The sequence below is a fragment of the Schistocerca cancellata genome, chromosome 2 (assembly GCF_023864275.1).
Source record: "Schistocerca cancellata isolate TAMUIC-IGC-003103 chromosome 2, iqSchCanc2.1, whole genome shotgun sequence".
Classification (NCBI taxonomy): domain Eukaryota; kingdom Metazoa; phylum Arthropoda; class Insecta; order Orthoptera; family Acrididae; genus Schistocerca; species Schistocerca cancellata.
The window spans coordinates 99,274,907-99,299,362 of NC_064627.1; the positions used below are offsets into that span (position 1 = coordinate 99,274,907).

The window sequence follows — 24,456 nt, forward strand, 5'->3', positions numbered from 1 at the left end:
ATGCTATTTACAATTGACAGTCTGAAGTTCCATTGGTATTGGTACATTAATCTCATTCTCACATATCTCTGATACTTGACAAAGTGTCTATACATTTCTCTTCATGGCTATGTACAGGAATATGGTAATCTTATTAGGCGCAGACTGAATCTTGACTATAGACTCGTACAGACTAATGAAGACTGACTAATCAGAGGTCTGTACACTCGTTATAATACCTCGCACGTTCATGTATCACTGCGTGAGTGTGATCTGCAAGGAGAAAATGTTCTACGTAAGCAGCAATCTCACTGGCTGCGTTACATATTAATGCGTGGATCGTCGGAAGCAGAATTTGGTCCGTCTTTATGGCAGCGCCATCTCGTAGTGCGGAGACAGACGAGCGCTGCGCCTGCGCTGTTGTGTTTAGCGGGGCGCGCTCTAGTGGGAGATTTGTGTACTCGCTGACTACGCGGACCTATGTACGCAACACGTCGCTTGTATGGAGAGTAATAGTTCTTTTACAACATCAGTGTTTATACGACGTTATATGGCTATAAATTATGTTCCTTTTTTGGTTTGATTTGATAGTTCCATTTGTGAACCACTGAGGCAGACCCCATGTCTGATCGTCAAAAGTGGCCGCGTCTTCTTGTCGGGAAATGTGTGCAAGGCGTTTACACAGTAAGAGTTAGTTACTTCCAAAAAACACACATAATACAGCAAATAAAACTGATTTCTAAAACATTTTATATACAAATCTATCATTCGCCACTGTACCCCTTTGCGACAATTTTGAGTTAATAAAGTCATGTTATTTAAAACAGTCACTGTTCTGTTATATTTGGGGTAATACATAAGTCCGACTGAAAATGGTCTTCTGCAGCCGATGGCTCTGGCACAGTGAGTGGCTCGAAGACTTCGTAAATAATGGAACCCAGTATGTTGTCTTCGACGACCAGGATTTATCAGAGAGAAGTGTATTATCAGGAGTTCAAAATGATTCAAATGGTTCTGAGCACTATTGGACTTAACATCTGAGGTCATCAGTCCCCTAGACTTCAAACTACTTAAACCTAACTAACGTAAGGACATCACACACATCCATGCCCGAGGCAGGATTCGAACCTGCGACCGTAGCAGCAGCGCGGTTCCGGACTGAGTGCCTAGAACCGCTCGGCCACCGCGGCCGGCTCGTCAGGAGTGTCCCAGGGATGTGTGATAGGACTGATGTTGTTCTCTGTATATGTAAATGATTTGGTGGACAGGGTGTGCAGCAATCTACGGTTGTTTGCTGACAATGTTGTGGTTTATGGTAAGATGTCAGAGTTGCCTGACTTTGGGAAAATACAAGACGACTTAGACAAAATTTCCAGTTGGTGTGATGAATGTGAGCTAGCCCTAAATGTGAAAAAATATAAGTTAATGCGGATGACTAGGAAGATCCAATCTGTAATGTTCGGATACAGTATTACTGTTCTGCTTAACACAGTCAAGTCGTTTAAATATCTGTGCGTAACGTTGCAAAGCGATATGAGGTGGAACAAGCATGTGAGAACTGTGGTAGTGAAGGCAAATGGTCGACTTCGGTTTACTGGAAGAATTTTAGGAAATAATTGTTCACCTGTAAAGGAGACCGCATATAGGACGCTGGAGCGACCTGTTCTAGAGTACTGCTCTAGTGTTTTGAATTCTTACCAGGTAGGATTGTAGGAAGACACTGAAGCAATTCAGAGGAAGGCTGCTAGATTTGTTACTGGTAGATTCGAAAAACACGCGAGTCTTAGAGAGATGCTTCGGGAACTCAAATGGGAATCCCTGGAGGGAAGGCTACGTGTTTCGAGAAACACTACTGAGGAAATTTAGAGAACCGGCATTTGAAGCTGACTGCTGAACGATTCTACAGCCGCCAAGATACACTGTGTGTAAGGGCCGCGAAGATAAGATACGAGAAATTAGGGCTCATACCGAGGTAAATAGAGAGTCGTTTTTCCCTCGCTCTATTTGGAAGTGGAACAGGAAAGGAAATGACAAGTAGTGGTACAGGGTACCCTCCGCCACGCACTGCACGGTGGCGTGTGCCGTGTCTACGTAGATGTAGTTGTACCCTCTTATATACGAGAAACTGGTCACGATGAAACTCAGCAAAATGCTTGTGGTTCCATTACTTTTTTTCACTTATGAGGGTCACTCCAAAAGAAAAGCACACTATTTTTGTAAAAATACAGTTTTCATTCTGAAAGTTTTACAGTGTGTAAATACATCCTTCCCGCTTGTTTTCAAACTTAGTTCAATCTGTCCCCTTGAGTGGCGCCGTCACAGCATGTATTTAAGATGGCTGCTGCACTTGACATTCGTCAGAAGCAACGTACTGTTATAGAATTCCTGTGCTCTGAAAACGAGACAGTGGGAAACATCCACAAGAGGTTGAAAAATGTGTATGGAGAAGCTGCCGTCGATCGCAGTACAGTTAGTCGGTGGGCAAGCAGGTTACGTCAGGAAAGCGGGCACGGCAATATCGAGGATTGTCCTCGCAGCGGCAGACCTCGTACTGCACACACTCCAGACAATGCGCAGAGAATTAACGAATTGGTGACTGCTGACAGACGCATCACAGTGAACGAATTGTCACATGGGAATAGGGGAAGGAAGTGTTTGCAGAATACTGAAAGTGTTGGCGTTAAAAAAGGTTTGTGCCGGGTAGGTTCCCAGGAAGTTGACAGTGGCTCACAAAGAAACAAGAAAAACGATATGCAGCGAACTTTTGGAACAGTACGAGAATGGTGGGGACGAATTTCTTGGAAGAACTGTGGCAGGTGATGAAACATGGCACCATCATTTTTCACCAGAGACGAAGAGGCAATCAATGGAGTGGCATCGTGCAAATTGACCCAAGAAAAAAAAATTCAAAACCACACCTTCTGCTGGAAAAGTTATGGCTACGGTGTTTTTCGATTCCGAAGGACTCTTGCTTGTGGACATCATGCCAAGTGGAACCACCATAAATTCTGATGCATATGTGACGACACTGAAGCAACTTCAAACTCGACTGAGTCGTGTTCGACCACATCGTCAAAAGCAGGATGTTTTGCTTTAGCACGACAATGCACGGCCACATGTCAGTCAAAAATCCATGGAAGTGATCACAAAACTCGGATGGACAACACTGAAACACCGGCCTTACAGTCCTGACCTGGCTCCATGTGACTATCATCTCTTTGGGAAACTGAAAGACTCTCTTCGTGGAACAAGGTTTGAAGATGATGACTCCCTTGTGCGCGCTGCCAAACAGTGGCTCCAACAGATTGGTCCAGAATTTTACCGTGCATACCTGCACTGGCGCTGGTTCCAAGATGGCGTAGGGCAGTTGAGAAGGATGGAATTATGTGGAGAAATGAAAATATTGTTCCTAAAGGATGTATCTACACACTGTAAAACTTTCAAACATGTAGACTAAAAGATGGATTTTAAAAAAATAGTGTGCATTTCTTTTGGAGTGACCCTCATATATTTTGTGTGATACAATGTGCAGTTGGTAAGCTTCTATCAGTAACCATGGTTTCGTGAAAACAGTAACCATGGTTTCGTGAAAACTGAATTTATGTTTGAGAAGCGTCCGTTGCCCCCTCCCCCCCCCCCCCGCGCCTTCTTCCTCCTATGCGGCCAGAGGTGCCCCTCTATAACGCCAGTATCAGCTCTGAAGCAAAATAATTTCTTGACCACTGGTTTAGCAGCTCGCAAAGCTTTTTTTCTCTGTCCTTTGTAGCAAATTTTGCTTCAAATCAATCAAAATGGCAATAGACCAGAAGATGGCGCAATTCGTCACCCGGCATGCAGAATCTAACGATAGTGCGGCATTAACGACAGCAGTATGACAGGGCACCAGAGGCAAGATCCAGTCACAATAAGATGGTTCAAAACATTTAAAGCGACAGGCAATGTCAAAGATTTTTCCCTGGCAAGCACTTCTTGAGAGAGAGAGCAATCTGTGTTTCATCGCAGCCTCCAGAAGTCCGTTCGCCGTACATCACGCGAACTGCATGAAGGAATATCAATTGTCTATAAAGTGTTACATAAGCGAATAATCGGATACACCATCTCTGCGTACAAAGTGCAAATGCTCCAAGCATTGCAGGCAAACGATCGCCCTCTGCGGTATGCATTTGCCTGTCCCTTACTGGACTCCATACGTACTGACTACCCGATAAAGTGCATGATTTCAGATAAAGTGACGTTCCACATTCCTGGACACGTGAACCGTTATAGCGTTAGCATTTGGGGCTCTGAAAACCCACACAAGACAAATAAACACATCCGTGATACCTTGAATTTTAGCGCTTGGCGTTTCATGATGCACTCTAGGGCGATAATGCCAGTTCTCTTCCCAGAAAAAACAAAACGTGGACATGCTCGAACAGTTCGTCCTACATCAGTCCAGAGAGCTGTAGCCGTCCGTCATCTTAGCATGAAAGGATGGATAGATGGATGGAGAGGGTTGTATGGGCGCACGACGGCAAGGTCTTCCGCGCCCGCTCAGTAACAGATTGAGACGGGTGTCAAGAAAAGACTCAGAACAATAAGATAAAACAGAACGTAAAACACAGGAAAACTATGCGCGTACCCACACCGAAGCATGGGACGAAGCATGTGCAACCCCACATTTGAAGCTGATGGCGTGGGATGTACTGAATGCAACATTTCCTTAAAAGGTGATAGGTTTTGAAGGTCCCATAGCACAGCCTCACTCCTGCCCGATGTCACGCCACTAGACTTCTTTTCGTGGGGTTACTTCAACGATAACATTTACACAACATTAGTTAGTGACATTGCTACCCTTCGTCGAAGCAATCAGAAATCGAATATCGCCTTGATGTTCTACGAGAGACGAGTGGGGCACACACTAAAATTCTTGTGCCGCGCGGGATTAGCCGAGCGGTCTAGGGCTCTGCTGTCATGGACTGTGGGGCTGGTCCCGGCGGAGGTTCGAGTCCTCCCTCGGGCATGGGTGTGTGTGTTTATCCTTAGGATAATTTAAGTTAAGTAGTGTGTAAGCTTAGGGACTGACGACCTTAGCAGTTAAGGCCCATAAGATTTCATACACACACGCACTAAAATTCTTGCGTAACAGAAGATCCTTTGAGAGTTGCTAAACGTTTTACAACAGACCACGTCCCTCTATCGCTAATAGTCTTTAAGTTATAAGTTTTTGAAATGATTGCGGGACTTCGTAGACACATTGTATACTTCCGACACTGGTTGCACTCAGAACTGCGATACCACGCGACATGAGGAAGTGTTATCAGTATCAAGACTCTACGTGCAGTTGCCAACAGCCGAGAGGGCAACTGCGGAGGCCATCCTTATGAAACAATAGCAGCAACACTCCCAAAGCTCTGAGTGTAAACATGTCTAGTTAAGTCCCACTTATCTTGGGCTAGCTTTATCCTAGTAATATCTTTCTCAAACATTTTTTTTTTTAATTTCTCTTCCATTCTTGGTTGTCTGCATCGATGTGCTGGATATTTCAGTATACAGAAGCGTGCTGTCTTTTGGAAGGTTTTATGTACGGTAGCTTTCAGTGATTGTTACTGTCGAAATGTGCTTTGCAACTAAACTAGTCTGTAATTACATATATTTGCTATACGCAGTCCACAATTCTCCTCACTGTTCGTAAATGTGGCAGTTGTCAGTGAAGTGTTGGTAAAATAAATTTATAAGTGTGAAGTCCTATATTCTTCAACGAAATTTGAGGGTGAGCCAAAGCCCAGTATTTTTCGACAAGTGAAAATTCCGAAACAAAGAAGGTCATTCTAAAAGGAAAGGACGTTTGAACTGACAGGCCTCGCATTTCGTCCTACCCCACCCCCGCTGTCGTGTATTAGGTCTTGGCAACGGTGGCGTCAGGATGACACTAACAGGTGCCAGGAACGGTCGTTCGCAGTTTACTTGTACGATCTTAACATTTGTTACCAAATTTACGATCCGGCATAGTGTGAGGTTCGTGGAGTAATACTGTTTCTGAATGCAAAAAGAAGTCCACCACATCGAAATTCATAGACAGGTAACATAAGTTCATAGAAACATGATGAAAGAATCATCAGTTCGAAAATGTTGTCTCATGTTTAATGGAGGACGAACGACTACTCATGATGTGGAACGATCAGGCCGGCTCTCAGTTGCTAGTGATGAACTCAAATGTAGAACTGATGAAAAAATTTAACACCATTGACGTTTCACTGCCTGATGGATTGAGCTTGTGCGCTCTTGAAATTTCACTACCAGTTCTTTATGAAATTTGTAGAAGTGTAACAAGTGGTTTCCTTTTGACAAATGAACGTCACAACAGCGAATTGGAACTGCAGTTAGCTTTCTCACTATGTACGACAAGGATGGCAGGGAATTTTGAGTCATATTGTTGAAGAGATCTAGGTTTCACATGAAAGTCCAGAAACAGCTTAATGCAATCATCATATGACAAAATTGCATTAAGCTTACCTCGCCAGCTAATGAGAAATATACATGCTTTCAAGAAACATAAAATTAACATAATGAAAACGTTTCTTAACATTAAATTCAACAAAGAGTGTATGTCACTTAAAACAGTCCCGAAATTTGTCAAAGTCAAAATTAACTGCAAAACTAAAGCTGCCAGATTTGCTAAGCAAAAGTGTGAAAACATATGGCTAAAAACAGGGATTAAAATGCAATACAAGAAAAAAGAAAACTTAAACAATGTCATGTACAACTTGCAACTGCAGCTAGGACACAGCCTCTCACCTTTACAATTCTCATACATCCTACAGCACATAGACGATAAAGTAGATAAAGAACAAAAGATTATCTTATCCAAACACAAAAAGAAACCTGAAGCCTTAAAATCTATGAACAATTCAGAGTTTGATAAAAACAAACAGCTAAGCTAATACAAATTTTTTGATAGAGTTATTAATACAACTGACATCCAATTTAGCAGCAGTGAACTCATTTTATTAAATAAAGATCTGAAACATAATATTGGAACAAATCTCAGTAATCGTAGTGTTAAAAATCTCATAGCCTGCACAAAACTTGCTTGTGACACAGCAAAACTAGACACATGTGAGAAAAATGCAGTTGCATACAAGACAAAGAAACTGATAATGAAACAGCTTCAAACAAATAATACCCACAAGAACACTAAACTTAAAGATTTGAAAAAGATTAACAGCAAACTGTCCGAAAGTAAAGCACTCATAGTAAAAGCTGACAAAGGAAATTCTTTAATCGTAATGCATGAAAGAGAATATGTAGAGAAAACCTTGCAATGTTTCCATAGCAACAATATTACTGAAATAAAGACAGATCCTACAGTAAAATTCCAAACTAAACTCCGAAAAGTACTACAAAACTGTAACTTTTTACTGAACAAATATGAAATACGTAACTGCATAGTAATAAATCCCTCAGCACCAAAACTGCGTGCACAGGCAAAGGTTAATAAAGAAAATTGTCCCATTCGCCCGATTGTTAACTCAAGAAACAGCCCTGCATACTTCATAAGCCATAAATTAAAAGACCTCATTACCAAATACTATACTTTTGAAAATAAGTACACCATACGTAACACACATGAACTCATAAGCTTAATTAAAGACAGCCACATCCCACCAACAGCTAAATTAGCATCGTTAGACATCGTCAACCTGTACACGAACATCCCTGTCAAAGAGACTATTAACATTATAAGAAACAATCTGCTTAAATATATGAAAATTAGTGCTGCAGAGATCTGTGAACTCGTAGAAATACTTTCACTTATTCTAGAGCATAATTACTTTAGCTTCAACAACAAACTGTACCGACAAAATGATGGTTTGGCAATGGGAAGTAGCTTAGTTGGGATATTGGCTGACATTTACATCAACCATATAGAACAAAAATTCTTCTCAACCAACCAGCACATCTCAAACAAAATAATCTACTATAGAAGATATGTTGATGATACAATCTTGCTTTTTGATGGTACAAGAAAAGAAATAGATACATTAGCAGCAGATCTAAGCAAAATGCACAAAAATATTAAATTCACAGTTGAACATGAAACTAATAAAAGCATTAACTTTCTTGACCCAAAAATTTGCAATAGTAACAGTAAACATCAATTTAGTATTTACAGAAAACCTACCACCACTCATCTTGCCACCCCCCCAACAAAAAATGGCATATTTCAGAACGATGATACAACGAATTAAAAAAGTAACAATATGTCACAGACCAACAAAATGAAATCAATATAATTAAAACAGTTACTCATAATAATGGGTATAAGCCCACAATAATAGAAAAACTCCACAACAAAATGCAGACAAATACCACAGATCCACTTCACAGCAGTCACTTCAAGCCAAATCAGTGTGCCACTGAAGCCAAACCTAAATATGCTACTCTCCCATACCTAGGCCCACTTTCATACCAAATAGCAAACTTATTTAAAAAGAAGAAAAATATCAAAATCAGCATTTCCACAAACAATAAATTACAACAAAAAGTAATCCATGATGTAAATACCTCCAAGAGTCCATACCGTAAATCAGGAATATACAAACTCAAATGTGGTACATGCCCAAAATTCTACATTGGACAGACAGGCAGAAGTTTTGAAATTAGATACAAAGAACACATTGATGCTTTAAGACTTGGTAACTTGAACAAATCAGCATTTGCAGCCCATATTGCTGAAGAAAACCATTCAGTGGGAAACATTGAGGACAACTTAAAAATTTAGCATCTAGCAGAAAAAGGAGCCACTATGAATATAATAGAAGAATTAGAAATACACACACACAAAAACAGCACCCCAGACTATACCCTTAACGAACAAACAGAGTTAGCTAACACCCCTTTCCTGATAAATTTCCAAAAATTACTTTCCAGCCTCAAAAGCAAATAATATTAGTACACCTATCTGCAGATCAAGTAGCAAATTTATGTGTTACTAGATTTTCTCATGATGCTAAATGTAATTAAATATTATACTATTTTACCTATACAGTTATATATATATATATATATATATATATATACATAACTTTATAATTAATTTATAAATATCAACTCAAAAATTCAATGTCTCTGTACTAGTGTAAAAGGCATTACATTACGTAAACGAATATATGATCCTTTCCAAACATAGGACATCATCGTCAAATGTTACGATATATCATAGCATCTGTGATACTCATATGTTTGTAAGCTCTTTGTATGTATCAAAACATGTGGTGCGTGGTAGAAATCTTCTCAGTGACAAATCGAAAGTGTTTAGTGAGGACAGTTTACGTGTGCAACAACAAGAATGCAGTGGGACTGCATTTACATCTGTTGGACGAATGTTATGGAAACAAACACTCCAAACCGACGTTTCACGTAAGTCACATGCAACGAAAATCTGTAACGCAACCATCTGTGTGTGGCGTGTTTATAATTATGTATTATTTATATTTTAGGAAAATTAATCTGTAAAAAACACACAAAATAAAAAGAAAGCGTGTAAACCGTCCGAGGAAGAATCACAACGATTCGAAACCGATAACGGTGCCCTTTGAATAAAGGAACTGAAAGTAAATTTGTGGCTGGTTGCTGTCTTAACACCATCAACATTTGTCTTCAAACAACAGCACGATCATGTCATCATATGACAAAATTGCACTGTGCACAATGGCCAAATACAACTGCTTGTTTTGGGGTGAGGTACCGTTACAGCACAGCTATATTACAAGGAGATTATTCTGGATCCTGTTCGTCTGTTTATGGTTGCGCTAGGTCTCAAATTTCTATTTGTGGAGACAATGCCTGCCCACAAAGGACCGCTAAGATGTGGAACACAATGGTAAGTGAAGACTGAACGTGAGGAATGGCATGTGTGCTCCATGGACCTAAACCTATAGAGTATAGAGCATGGCTAGGATTCTCGACAGACATGTTTCTCAACAAATACCCCCTCCGCGAACAGGTCCTCGTCAGATTGGTAGGAAATCCGCAGGAAACCTAAATCTGGTTGGCCATATAAATATTTGAACTGCTGTCTTGCAGAATGCATGTTCACTGTCTTAATCACTGCACTGCCCTGCTGTAATCGAGATGTAAACTGCGTCTACGAACGTATTTTCGTTGTAATATTGCATGCGCTCAGTTTCACAATTTTGAACCTTTTATTAAGTATAACTTTTGTAATAGTAACAACAATATGTTTTCTTTCCCTAGGAATGGCAACTGAATGATTTCACCGGGCAGTTGAATCCATTATACGGAGATGTCAGTGACGAGGAAAGCATACTTTCTGTGTTCAAATGGATTGCTGATACCTTGGGAGGCGTCGACATTCTCGTCAACTGCGCGGGATTGTGTCGCAACTGCAGCTTGATTTGTGAGTGACGAATATTCTCTGTTAGTGTACGAAGTGGATACACGAGTAAAAATCAATCTGTGTTTTGGATAACTTAGCAACTAAAAAAGTTGTTTGATATTGATATAGAAATCGTAAAATGTTAAGGTTAGATCCTGTTGAAAGATGTGTGAGTATAAGAAGTAAGAATCGTGCAGGGCCCCCGCGAGCACGCAGAAGTGCCGCAACACGACGTGGCGCGCAGCCGACTAATGTCTGAAGTAGTGATGGAGGGAATTGACGCCATGAACCCTGCAGGACAGTCCATAAATCCATAAGAGTAGGAGAGGGTGGAGATCTCTTCTGAACAGCACGTTTCTAGGCATCCCAGATATGCTCAATAATGTTCATGTCTGAGGAGTTTGGTGACCAGCGGGATTGTTTAAACTCAGAAGAGTGTTCCTCGAGCTACTCTGTAGCAATTCTGGACATGTGGGGCGTCGCATTGTCCTTCTGGAATTCCACACGTCCACCGGAATGCACGATGGACATGAAAGGATGCAGGTGATCAGACAGGATGCTTACGTACGTGTCACCTGTCAGAGTCGAATCTAGACTATCAGAGCGCCCATATCACTCCAATGGCACACGCCCCACACCATTACAGAGGCTTCACCAGCTTGAACAGTCCGCTGCTGACATGCAGGGTCCGTAGATTCATCAGGTTGCCTCTATACCCGTACGCGTCCATCCACTCGATACAATTTGAAACGAGACTCGTCCGACCAGGCAACATGTTTCCGGCGTCAACGTCTAATATCGGTGTTGACGGTGTTGACGGGCCCAGGCGGGGCGTAGAGCTTTGTGTTGTGCAGTTATCAAGAGGGCCTTCGGCTCCGAAACCCCATATAGATGTCGTTTCGTTGAGTGGTTGACTTGGTGACACTTGTTGATGGCCCAGCATTGAACTCCGAAACAATTTGTGGAAGGGTTGTACTCCTGTCACGTTGAACGATTCTCTTCAATTGTCGTTGGTCCTGTTCTTGCATGATCTTTTTCCGGCCGCAGCGATGTTGGAGATTTGATGTTTGACCGAATTCCTAATATTTATGGTATAGTCGTGAAATGGTCGAATTGGAATCTCAGACCCACTTAAATCTTGATAACCTGCCATTGCAGCAGCAGAAAACGATCTAATAACTGTGGTAGACGTATTGAATAGGCGTTGCCGACCGCAGCGCCGTATTCTGCCTGTTTACAAATCTCTGTTCTTGAATACCAGTTTCTTTGGGGCTTCAATGTATTATAAGCGAGGCGGAGAAGAAAGTTTGGAGATTCAATGTTAATGATAGAAAAGGAGTTAACTCCATTAAAACTTTGGTGCGCCCCTGATCTGCAGTATGTGACATCCCACCACAAACTGTACATCCTGACGTTACAGGTAACTGTAAACTATCCCATTACGTCCATCAGCCATCCCATCGGAAGATTTATCAGAAAGTCGTAGGGAGTTCCGGTCATAAGTGAAGTCAATGAACGGTCTCTCGTGGATCCGTCTTCGTTGAAACAGAAGACAGCAGACAGAAGAGTAACCGCAGCCATGGTCTCCGAGCTGATAGTCCATGCTGCTGCAAACGTCGTCGAACTGTTCGTGCAGATGGTTGTTGTCTTGCAAACGTCCCCATCTGTTGACTCAGGGATCGAGACGTGGCTGCACGTTCCGTTACAGCCATGCGGATAAGATGCCTGTCATCTCGACTGTTAGTGATACGAGATCGCTGGGATCCAGCACGGCGTTCCGTATTACACTCCTGAACCCACCGATTCCAAGTTCTGCTAACAGTCATTGGATCTCGACCAACGCGAGCAGCAATTTGGCGATACGATAAACCGCAATCGCGATAGGCTACAATCCGACATTTATCAAAGTCGGAAACGTGATGGTACGCATTTTTCCTCCTTACACGAGGCATCACAGTAACGTTTCACCAGGCAACGCCGGTCAACTACTGTTTCAGCAATCGGTGCTACAGACGCGAAATTTAACTGACAGGAAGATGCTGTGATATGCAAATGAATAGCATTTCATTCACACAAGGTTGGCGCTGGTGGCGACACATACAATGTGCTGACATGAGGAAAGTTTCCAACCGATTTTCATACACAAACAGCAGTTGACCGGCGTTGCCTGGTGAAACGTTGTTGTGATGACTCGTGTAAGGAGGAGAAATGCGTACCATCAAGTTTCAGCCTTTGATAAAGGTCGGATTGTGGCCCATCGCGATTGCGGTTTATCGTATCGCGACATTGCTGCTCGCATTGGTCGAGATCCAATGACTATTATCAGAATATGGAATCGGTTGGTTCAGGAGGCTAATACGAAACGCCGTGCTGGACCCCAACGTCCTCGTATCACTAGCAGTCGAGATGAGAGGCATCTTATCATCATGGCTGTAACGGATCGTGCAGCCACGTCTCGATCCCATTTGTCAACAGATGGGGACGTTTGCAAGACAACAACCAACTGCACGAACAGTTCGACGACGTTTGCAGCACTATCAGCTCGGAGACCATGGCTGCAGTTACCCTTGACACTGCATCACAGAGAGGAGAGCCTGCGATGGTGTACTCAACGACGAACCTGGGTGCACGAATGCTAAAACGTCATATTTTTGGATGAATCCAGGTTCTGTTTACAGCATCAAGATGGTCGCATCCGTGTTTGGTGACATCGCGGTGAATGCACATTGGAAGCGTATATTCGTCATCGCCATACTGGGGCGTATCACCCGGCGTGATGGTATGGGGTGCCATTGGTTGCACGTCTCGGTCACCTCTTGTTCGCATTGACAGCACTTTGAACGGTGGACGTTACATTTCAGATGTGTTATGATCCGTGGGTCTACCCTTCATTGGATCCCTGTGAAACCTACATTTCAGCAGGATTATGCACGACCGCATGTTGCAGGTCCTGTACGGGTCTTTCTGGATACAGAACTTGTTCGACTGCTGCCCTGGCTAGCACATTCTCCAGATCTCTCACCAATTGAAAACGTCTGGTCAATGGTGGCCGAGCAACTGGCTTGTCACAATACGACAGTTACTACTCTTGATGAACTGTGGTATCGTGTTGAAGCTGCATGGGCAGCTGTACCTGTACACGCTATCCAAGCTCTGTTTGACTCAATGCCCAGGCGTATCAACGCCGTTATTACGGCCAGAAGTGGTTTTTCTGCGTACTGATTTCTCGGGATCTATGCACCCAAATGTAATGAAATGAAAATGTAATCACATGTTAGTTCTAGTATAATATATTTGTCCAATGAATACCCGTTTATCATCTGCATTTCTTGCTGGTGTAGCAATTTTAATGGCCAGTAGTGTATGTGTGTGCAAAGTACGCAGTGTGACCGATCGTGTTGCGAAAATTGGCGCCCCAGATCGTGGGCTAAGGTGATGCATGCAGAAACACAGTAATTTATGTGTTTGCCCAGCTGCCTACAAGATGAAGGTAAAGCATGTGTATACTCTACAGCGCTAGCTGAGCAGTGTATCATTTCGTGACATATCAGGCTATAACACGACAAGACAATGTGTAAATACATCACTGAATAAGTTGATGTTTAGAGACGGGATGATATGTATTTGCACGTTGCATATACATTTGCATATTTGGCTCCATTTCACTGGTTATTGCATATTTTAACTAAAAGCTAGTGACGATTCATATTTTCGAGCTATGTTTACAATATTTTAAAAGTTTTGACGGGCTGTCTCTAGCTCGATCTAGTTCGGATGTCTCACAGATTGACCGCGACCTAGACCTGCGTGCAATCGCTAACCGAGAGGCCGCTGCCTAGTGAAATCATCATACAAGAGGAACAGGAACAGGCAGACAGACAATGTTCCTTGGCCCGCGCCGGTTAATCCCCTCCGCTGTCATTCCGTATGCGTCTCCAAAAATTAAACTACGGATGGTTCTAGTCGCACGTCCATTGTTTCAGTTCAGCTTTCTATTTACTTGTACACAGTTGAACGTGTCTACGACGTGTAGAATGTAACATGTTGTGCGCCATGCCGCCCGAAAAAAACATTTCGTGGGTAACTGACCACCGTGTAACATTTACCACTCCGTCTACAGGCCACAAGTGGCCCATCGGGACTATTCGACCGCCGTGTCATCCTCAGAGGAGGATGCAGATAGGAGGGGCGTGTGGTCAGCACAACGCTCTCCCGGTCGTTATGATGGTATTCTCGACCGAAGCCGCTACTATTCGGTCGAGTAGCTCCTCAATTGGCATCACGAAGCTGAGTGCACCCAGAAAAAGGGCAACAGCGCATGGCGGCCTGGATGGGCACCCATCCAAGTGCCGACCACGCCCGACAGCGCTTAACTTTGGTGATCTCACGGGAGCCGGTGTATCCACTGTGGCAAGGCCGTTGCCCCTGGAACATTTACATATGACGGAATTGTTTTATATTGTCGAGTTTGCGAGAAAAACGTTTCGTACAAAAAAATGTTACAAATAGACCAGCATGTCAAGACAAGTCTTCATATCGCAGGAATGCAGAAGAAAGGACCACGACAAATTCTGGCAACAGCAAGATGCAGTAGCAGGGCTTTGTCAGAAGGTAACCAACAAGTCGGTTTAACATGGATCTATGTGAAGCATTCATTGCAAATAATATTCCTCTTCATAAACTTACAAATCCTATCCTCAAAGGCTTCCTGCGTAAATATCGCTTGAATCAAAATATACCAGATGAATCAACATTGCGTAAAGATTATATACCGACAATATACGTAAATGTTCTGGAAGAAATACGCAATGAATTCAAGGACAGCATTATCTGGATTTAAGTTGACAAAACTACAGACACTTGTACCGTTACGTCGCAAATTTAATTGTTGGTGCTTTAAAAGAAGAGCCTTCTTCTTCCTAGCTAGCGGCGTGCAAAGAACTTGAAAAAGTATATCATTCTACGATCGCCAGATTTGTGAATGGGAGTATTAGAAAATATTTCCAGGATATTCTGGAGGTGAAAGGGTGTTCGAGTTTATTTCAGATCGTGCCCCCTATATGATCAAAGCAGGAAAAGCCCTCGGAGTATTTTAGCCCAATTTGATTCATGTGACGTGCTTTGCTCATGGAGTACATCGCCTTGCTGAAAAAGTACGTTCCACGTTTGTCAGTGTAAATAAACTGATTTCATCCACAAAGAAAGTGTTTCTAAAGGCTCCTGCTCGCATCAAGACCTACAAAGGAAAACTGATAAATGTGCCTTTAACTCCCGAACCAGTGGTAACTCGTTGGGGTACGTGGGTCGAAGCTGCGTTGTTTTACAATGAACATTTCGAGGCCCTTAGAGGGGTAGTAAAGACTTCGACAGTGCAGGGGCTTTTGCAGTTTTTCAGTGCAAGGAAGCTTTTAATGATTCCGGTATTAAAAAAGACATTTCTGTGATTACCACTCATTTTCCCATATACCTGCAAGTATTAAAAAGCTTGAAACTCAAGATCACGCGCTGAATGACTCTATTCAGTTAATGAATAAAGTTGTTCTAGTGAACTACTCATTGCCGGAGGTATTGCCAAGAAAATTTAAAGAGAAGTTTGAAAACATTTTAAACAATAACCCAGGCTTTGAAGTCATGTGCCATATTGAACATACAGCGAAATTTGTATGAGTCACAGTTGAGAGCATCAAGATGGGAAAATTGTATATGGTTCAGCACATCACTATCATAAAGGCTTTCCTCGAATAAATAACAATAAAATGACGATGGGACAACGTAAATTTCATTTTTGACTGGAAACAGCAGCTAATTTCAGTATGTGAATTTTCAATTTGTCTCGTAAAGCGGCGGTTTTATTTAGTTTCATGTATGTAAGGTTACCGGTACTAGGGTCTGTTAAAGCTATCATGTGTTAGTTGTAAATCGTACACTGGATAAGAGTAGGAGGATCTTGAATTATTGTCGATATTAAACTGTCTGTCGCAGTTGTATTTCTGTCCTATAAATAAGAGTATCGTTTAATGAAAACCAGAGTGTGAGACTTGTTAAAATTGCTATCAGTGGATATATGTGAGAAGATAATTAATAAATGCAGATGTAAGATGAACAGAGGGTATGCAGGCATGATATTATAAAATGAGTACATAACGACTAAAAAGAATGAGTGATCTCACGAATGCAGTGTGAAACGGTACAGTAGTTTCCGCTCTATAAGCAGCAGGTTTCGCTGCTCGCTCGCACTGGAAAACAGAAACAGAGGCGGCTCCGCAGCCAATTTTATTACACGACGCGGCCGGCCGCGGGTGCAACAGAACCCATGTGGATGGGTGGAAAGAAATGTGTCAGGCTTCATAATACGTATTTATATATGTCGTGTATTATGCATTTCTTGTATGTGGATGTGAATCTGCACATGAACTTTCCTAATCGTCCTCACACCTTTCCGTAAAGCGTGGCCAAATCTTTGTTGGGAAGTAGTTCCCTAGTATAGTAGTGCCAGCCTTACTCCTGGCTTGGGGATCAGAGAGACAGCACAGGCAGGTAAAAGACAAGGACTTTCCAGTGTCACAAGATTTGGGGTGGAGAGGTTGGTCACCCCCTCCACCGGAGCCCAGAAGGACCTCCGGGTGCCCGCCAGATTCCAGGAGTGTTACAGAAGACGGGTAAGTGAGCAGACGTGCCCTCAGTGCGTCTGTCTCAATGTTCACGCATGGAAGAGAGGTATTTGAATATCTGTACTAATTTTTTTATTTCCAGCTTCGAATTGTGTAAGGAAATGAATGTTCTCGTTTAATTTCGGAAATTTGACCCCCTGTGTTGCATCTGGTCCCCAGTTAGCCCGTTATCCTCCTCACATAGTGGATGTCCTATGTAAAATATTGGGAGACTTTGGTGGTATACCTTTGGCCAACGCAATTCCATCTTGCCCGTAGAAATGTGCGTGCAGACTAGTATATAATATACCCGAGCTATAAGTTGTAAAATTGTAATATCTATAAACTCAAAACAGTTGCTGAAATCGCTGTAAAGTCGAGTGATAATGTTTAAAATAAATAGGTAATCAACTGTCATCAATCTTTAACATACCTTAAAAATCACAAAGAAGTCAAGTTAAAGGAATTTATTTAAAATAAAAGATATAGAATGCAGGGACCCACACATCAGCGAGTGAGCCCTCCAGCCCCTTGCCTAGTATCGTACAGAAAGGGCACGCTATCTAGGTAGCGCTCTCAAGGTCCCCTCCCCAGTTATCCGTTGTGCAATTTTGATTCAGGGCTTGACGACATCAGCCTTCATCTGGCGTCCCTAGGCAAGGTTACAAGACGGTAACCTTTCAAGTGAAGCACCATAAATATGAGTGAAGAGCAAAGGAGAATGATGCAATTTTAGTGGAGTCTTGTGGCAACGTGAGGAAGTCTATGTGTACAACATAGTTATGGATATCTGGATTTTTAAAGTTATTTTAATTGTCCTTAGCTGATGGAAAGAGTTGCATTCTAGCTATAGGTTTTTTTTGTTTTCACTAAATGAGGGTCGAGAGTGCGAGATGAAGTTTGAGTTAGATAACTAATATCCACACAAAAGAATACATCAGGAGCGATGTGCGAAGAGAGCGTAGTGTTGTAGTTTCGTAGCAGATTGGTTCAACGTCAGGTGCAGGTGTGGACACAAGTATCATGTTGTCGGGGACATTTTCTTGTATTTTTGTTTGGGTACGTACGATGCAGGTATTAGTTATTGTAAGCAATTTTTTGGCTTCCTTGGTTAAAAAGGACAATTATAAAACCGAGGGAGGTGGCGCAGTCATCAGCACACTGGACTCGCATTCGGGAGGACGACGGTTCAATCCCACGTCCGCTCATCCTGATTTAGGATTTCCGCGATTTCCCTACATCGATCCAGGCAAATGCTGGGATGGTTCCTTTGAAAGGGCACGATCGACTTCGTTGCCCGTCCTTCCCTTAACCGATGAGACCGATGACCTCGCAGTTTGGTCTCTTCCCCCAAAACAACCCAACCAACAATTATAAATCAAGAACTTTGTAGTATGCTAAACTAGCTTATCGACGAACAACTGTCAATACAAAAACCTAATGGTGACAATGAATAGTAACTGGAAAAGAAGAGCATCTAAATAATTATTGTATTTTTTGTTTAAGCAGTCAAGATAATTCATAAGAATAGCAGTCAACAAAAGGAAGGATGGAACAAGATCACATTATTCATACACAAGGAAAAATATTGGCAAATATAAAAAAAAAACGAGAAGAAAGGGGAAAGAAGCAGTAATCGCTACAGGCAATGTGGTAACATTATTTAAACATCTGTTGTCCCACACGTCGAATTAGAAGAAAATTTGTTTTTCTTTGTGCTGTGCATTGTAGCAAGTTATGTTTCAGTTTTGTTCACATGGTGGTGCATGCCAAAGATCACAAAATCGATTACTCAAATCACTGAGGAAAGTAGGGTGTTCTAAACAAGGAGAGACGACAGACAAGGATGAACAAAAGGAAAGGAGGCGACGGATTAATATGAAACATAGGATGGTGACAGTTTATGTTTCTCTTCTTCAGTTTATTGGCACTGTTAGTGGGTGATGGTCATAACAAAGATGAGAATCTTTTAGAAGAATAAACAGAATATGACCAATTGCATGGAGGGAGAAATGGATTACGCATGCTGTAATAAACACTAACTACTGATAACTTCTAACGAGTGTGTATGTGTATGTGTGTGTGTGTGTGTGTGTGTGTGCGTCTTTGCGTGTGTGATGTCTAAATTTTTTTTGATATTTTCAGTAACGAAACATGCAACAACAGTTTTCAAGCAAATAATAACGAACAATAAATAAGGCAAAGATGATGCAATACGTGCATACTAAATGCAGCAATTTCTTCTTATGTATGTCATATAATATAACATTAGGATTGTTGTTGTTGTTGTTGTTGTTGTTGTTGTTGTTGTGGTCTTCAGTCCTGAGACTGGTTTGATGCAGCTCACCATGCTACCCTATCCTGTGCAAGCTTCTTCATCTCCCAGTACTTACTGCAACCTACATCCTTCTGAATCTGCTTAGTGTATTCATCTCTTGGTCTCCCTCTGCGATTTTTACCCTCCACGCTGCCCTCCAAAGCTAAATTTGTGATACCTTGATGCCTCAGAACATGTCCTACCAACCAGTCCCTTCTTCTTGTCAAGTTGTGCCACAAACTCCTCTTCTCCCCAATTCTAATCAATACCTCCTCATTAGTTATGTGATCTACCCATCTAATCTTCAGCATTCTTCTGTAGCAGCACATTTCGAAAGCTTCTATTCTCTTCTTGTCCAAACTATTTATTGTCCATGTTTCACTTCCATACATGGCTACACTCCATACTAATACTTTCAGAAACGACTTACCGACTCTTAAATCTGTACTCGATGTTAATTTCTCTTCTTCAGAAACGCTATCCTTGCCATTGCCAGTCTACATTTTATATCTTCTCTACTTCGACCATCATCAGTTATTTTGCTCCCCAAATAGCAGAACTCCTTTACCACTTTAAGTGTCTCATTTCCTAATGTAATTCCCGCAGCATCACCCGATTTAATTCGACTACATTCCATTACCCTCGTTTTGCTTTTGTTGATGAACATTAACGTGGAAGTTGTTATGCACTTGCTCATGAAGTACAGAGAGTGGACGTTTATTTTCAACTCTGTTCATGTCGATCAGTTGTGCACTGCATAAGTAAAACCATAGCATCGTTCTTCTCAAGACAATTACATTAGGCAGACCAACGCAAGAAATACTTTGCCCAAATATATTTTAGCATTCTGCATTAGGATAAGTCAGTAATTTATGACCTTTTAGGACTGTGCAGAGGCATTTCAAAAGGCAGCAACGGAAACAGTAGGGCACACAATGGAAAGGGTTCGCAGCTCGTGGCGGCCACGGCTTTTCTGAGTACGTGGTTGTCGTCAAGTCAGACCTGAGAGGGAGCGAGACGAACAAGAGAGAGACACAGCGAGAGCAGCTTGGCAGACAGGCCTTTCTTACGTTCACCTTCGCTCCAGCGCAGGGTGGAGAAACCGCCTCGAAAGGCCGTCTGCGAAAACAAGTTTTGGCAGCCGGTAGAGGCAACGCACAGTAGGGACGCGACTTCACCGCAGCAGCAATGCTGTTGACGAACACACTTTCCCTCAACATCAGTTTATGTACACAAAATATGGGAACAGCGAAGACGTGGAAGCTGTTGTGCACTTGCTCATGAAGTACAGAGATTGGACATTTATTTGCAACTCTTTTCATGTCGATCAGTTGTGCACTGCATAATTAAAACCATAGCATCCTTCAACTCAAGAAAATTACGTTAGCCAGACCAACACAAGAAGTACTTGCCGAAAATATACACCACTGGCCATTAAATTGCTACACCACGGAGATGACGTGCTACAGACGCGAAATTTAACCAACAGGAAGAAGATGCTGTGATATGCAAATGATTAGCTTTTCAGAGCATCCACACAAGGTTGGCACCAGTGGCGACACCTACAACGTGCTGACATGAGGAAAGTTTCCAACCGAATTCTCATACACAAACAGCAGTTGACCGGCGTTGCCTGGTGAAACGTTTTTGTGATGCCTCGTGTAACGAGGAGATATGCGTGCCATCACGTTTCCCACTTTGATAAGGGTCGGATTGTAGCCTATCGCGATTGCGGTTTATCGTATCGCGACATTGTTGCTCGCGTTGGTCGAGATCCAACGACTCTTAGCACAATATGGAATCAGTGGGTTCAACAGGGTAATACGGAACGCCGTGCAGGACCCCAACGGCCTCGTATCACTAGCAGTCGAGATAACAGGCATCTTATCCGCATGGCTGTAACGGATCGTGCAGCCACGTCTCGATCCCTGAGTTAACAGATGGGGACGTTTGCAAGACAACAACCATCTGCACGAACAGTTCGACGACGTTCGCAGCACCATGGACTATCAGCTCGGAGACCACGGCTGTGGTTACCCTTGACGCTGCATCACAGACAGGAGCACCTGCGATGGTGTACACAACGACGAACCTGGGTGCACGAATGGCAAAACGTCATATTTTCGAATGAATCCAGGTTCTGTTTACAGCATCATGATGGTCGCATCCGTGTTTGGCGACATCGCGGTGAATGCACATTGGAAGCATGTATTCGTCATCGCCATACAGGCGTATGGGGTGCCATTGGTTACACGTCTCGGTCACCTCTTGTTCGCACTGACGGCACTTTGAACAGTGGACGTTACATTTCAGATGTGTTACGACCCGTGTCTCTACCCTTCATTCGATAGCTGCGAAACCCTACATTTCAGCAGGATAATGCACGACCGCATGTTGCAGATCCTGTACGGCCCTTTCTGGATACAGAAAATGTTCGTCTGCTGCCCTGGCCAGCACATTCTCTAGATCTCTCACCAACTGAAAACGTCTGGTCAATGTTGGTCGAGCAACTGGCTCGTCACAATACGCCAGTCATTCCTCTTGAGCAACTGTGGTATCTTGTTGAAGCTGCATGGGTAGCTGTACCTGTGCATGCCATCCAAGCTCCAATGCCCAGGCGTATCGAGGCCGTTATTACGGCCAGAAGTGGTTGTTCTGGGTACTGATTTCTCAGGATCTATGCGCCCAAATTGCGTAAGAATGTAATCACATGTCAGTTCTAGTATAATATATTTGTCCAATGAATACCAGTTTATCATCTGCATTTCATCGCCGACCGGAGTGGCTGTGCGGTTCTGGGCGCTACAGTCTGGAGCCGAGCGAGCGCTATGGCCGCAGGTTCGAATCCTGCCTCGGGCATGGATGTGTGTGATGTCCTTAGGTTAGTTAGGTGTAATTAGTTCTAAGTTCTAGGCGACTAATGACCGCAGAAGTTAAGTCGCATAGTGCTCAGAGCCATTTGAATCATTTTGCATTTCTTCTTGGTGTAGCAATTTTAATTGCCGGTAATGTATTATTGTACATCTATGTCAACCAGTCAAGTAACAGGCTTGCTTCTTCTCACTTTGTTATATGTAAATCCAATTAATAATTCAACGAATCTTGTTCAGATCCTTCGAACATTTCTCGGATTTAGTAAGAGAATAATAGCAGTATTTTTAAGGTCAGGTCACCTTCTCATTGTCTGATTAGCAATCCGTCTTACGTAGAGGTTGCACTTCAATAGTGTAAGGCAGTCCTGGTGGAACAGTGAGAGCGGAATGCGGACAATGTGCCAGTAAACGCCCGGCTCAGTGACACACAGTGGGTTAGCGCCCACCTCCAGAACGCGCCAACAAAAAGCAGTGTTGTGTAAAGGGGATGGGGAGGGGGGGGGGGAGAGACGCTCTAATGTAATATTGCTTTCAAGGTACTCTTTCCCCATAGGTGGGCGATGACTTCAATACGTATAACGAACTCGATTCCGGCTCGCCAATTTCAACTACGTTCTCACAGCTAAAGGTGCCGGTAAAGTCCTTTTATATGTTTGTCTCTTACAAATATGACTTTTTCTTGTGTTGAGTGACACCAGCATGAAGGATATACCATATCCCTTACAAGTCATCATCATCAAAATTACTGAACACGAATCGTTCGTGCCGGTAAAGGAAGAAATCGCAGGTGCTTGTGCAAGAGATGAATCGGCTAATCACTCGCAATGCGTGTTAATTGATTTCACGCACACAGCAACATCTCCCGGAAGACTGTTCCTCCTCTCCCCCACTCCCTCGGTCTCGCCATCACCAGAGCTACCAACATCCGCTTAGCTCCTGACTCCTACGTTACCGCCGTTGACCCTGAAAATGTTCACCGAGGCTTCTGCGACCCTCAACTGTAAATAAGTTAGCATGTTGTTGTTTTCAGAATTTTTTTGACACGGTGTCCATGTCAGTAATTACACTGCCAACAGCTGCTCCAACGTCGGACTGGAAACTGATGCTAGATGTGAACTTGCTGGGGCTAAGCATGTGTACCAGGGAGGCCGTGCAGGACATGTTCAAGAGAGGTGTCGACGACGGCTTCATCGTGCACATTTGCAGGTAAGAGAGCGCCGATGTTTACACGACTGTCGAAAAATAACTCTACTTCTTTTTTTGAGTCATCAGTCTTATAATTATGTTTAATGTGGCCCGCTACGACTTTCTCTCTTGTGCCAACCTCCTCATTTCAAGTAGCAATTGCACTCTACATCATCAATTATCAGTTGGACGAATTGTAATCTCCGTCTTCCCCTACAGTTTTTACCATCTACAGCCCCCTCTCCTACCGTAGAAGTTATTCCTTGGTGTTTTAACATTTGTACTATCATCCCGTTCGTTCTTCTTGTCGATTTTACGGAGACCTTGCTCATTCCTTGTCATTCTACCTAACTTTCAAAATACTTCTTCTGTACCAGCTACTCAAACGCTTCGATTCTCTTATTTTCCCGTTTTCCCGCAGTCAGTGATTCATTATCATACAAGACGGCGCTCCAGACGCGCAGTCTCAGAAATTTCTTCATGTTGAGGCCTATATTTGATACTAGCAGAAATGGTCAGGATGTCTACTTTGCCTGTGCCTGTCTGAGTGCTCCATGCTCCTTTCTTCGTTTTCTATGCGTTTTTTGTGGCAAAATTCCCTACCTCCGGACTCTACACCGTGGTCTCCAATTTTGATGGTAAGGTTCTTACTAACCTCACTTCTGGTAGTCCTCATTAGGCCTACTTTCCTCTTCCTTCAGATTACTCTCAGTCCATAGTCTGTACTCATTAGAGGATTCATTTCATCCTATATATACTGAAATTCTTCTTCACTTTGACTGGGGATAGCAATGCCATCACCGAATCTTATAACTGACATCCTCCAGCCCTAGTTTTTAATCCCACTCTAGAACATTTCTTTTATATCCGTTATTGGTTCTTCGATGCATAGACTCAATAGTAGGGGCGAAAGACTGCCTCCTTGTCTTATTCCCTTACTGATCTGAGCACTTGATTCTTGAACTTCTGGTCTTATTTTCCCCCATTTGGCTCTTGTAGATGTTGGATACCATCCGATTTTTCCTTATAGCTTATTCCTATTTTTCTCATTTTTTAGGACCTTATTCCTAT

General features: G+C 42.7%; 1 protein-coding gene across 1 annotated transcript in view; it reads left to right on the forward strand.

Moving 5' to 3' along the window:
- LOC126151188 (dehydrogenase/reductase SDR family member 11-like) overlaps positions 1-24,456 on the forward strand; it is an 86,377-nt gene that overhangs the window by 14,475 nt on the left and 47,446 nt on the right. The window contains exons 2-3 of the mRNA XM_049915926.1: positions 10,219-10,381; positions 23,277-23,406. Of these exons, the coding sequence (XP_049771883.1) occupies positions 10,219-10,381; positions 23,277-23,406 (293 nt within the window). The remainder of the gene's footprint in view (positions 1-10,218; positions 10,382-23,276; positions 23,407-24,456) is intronic.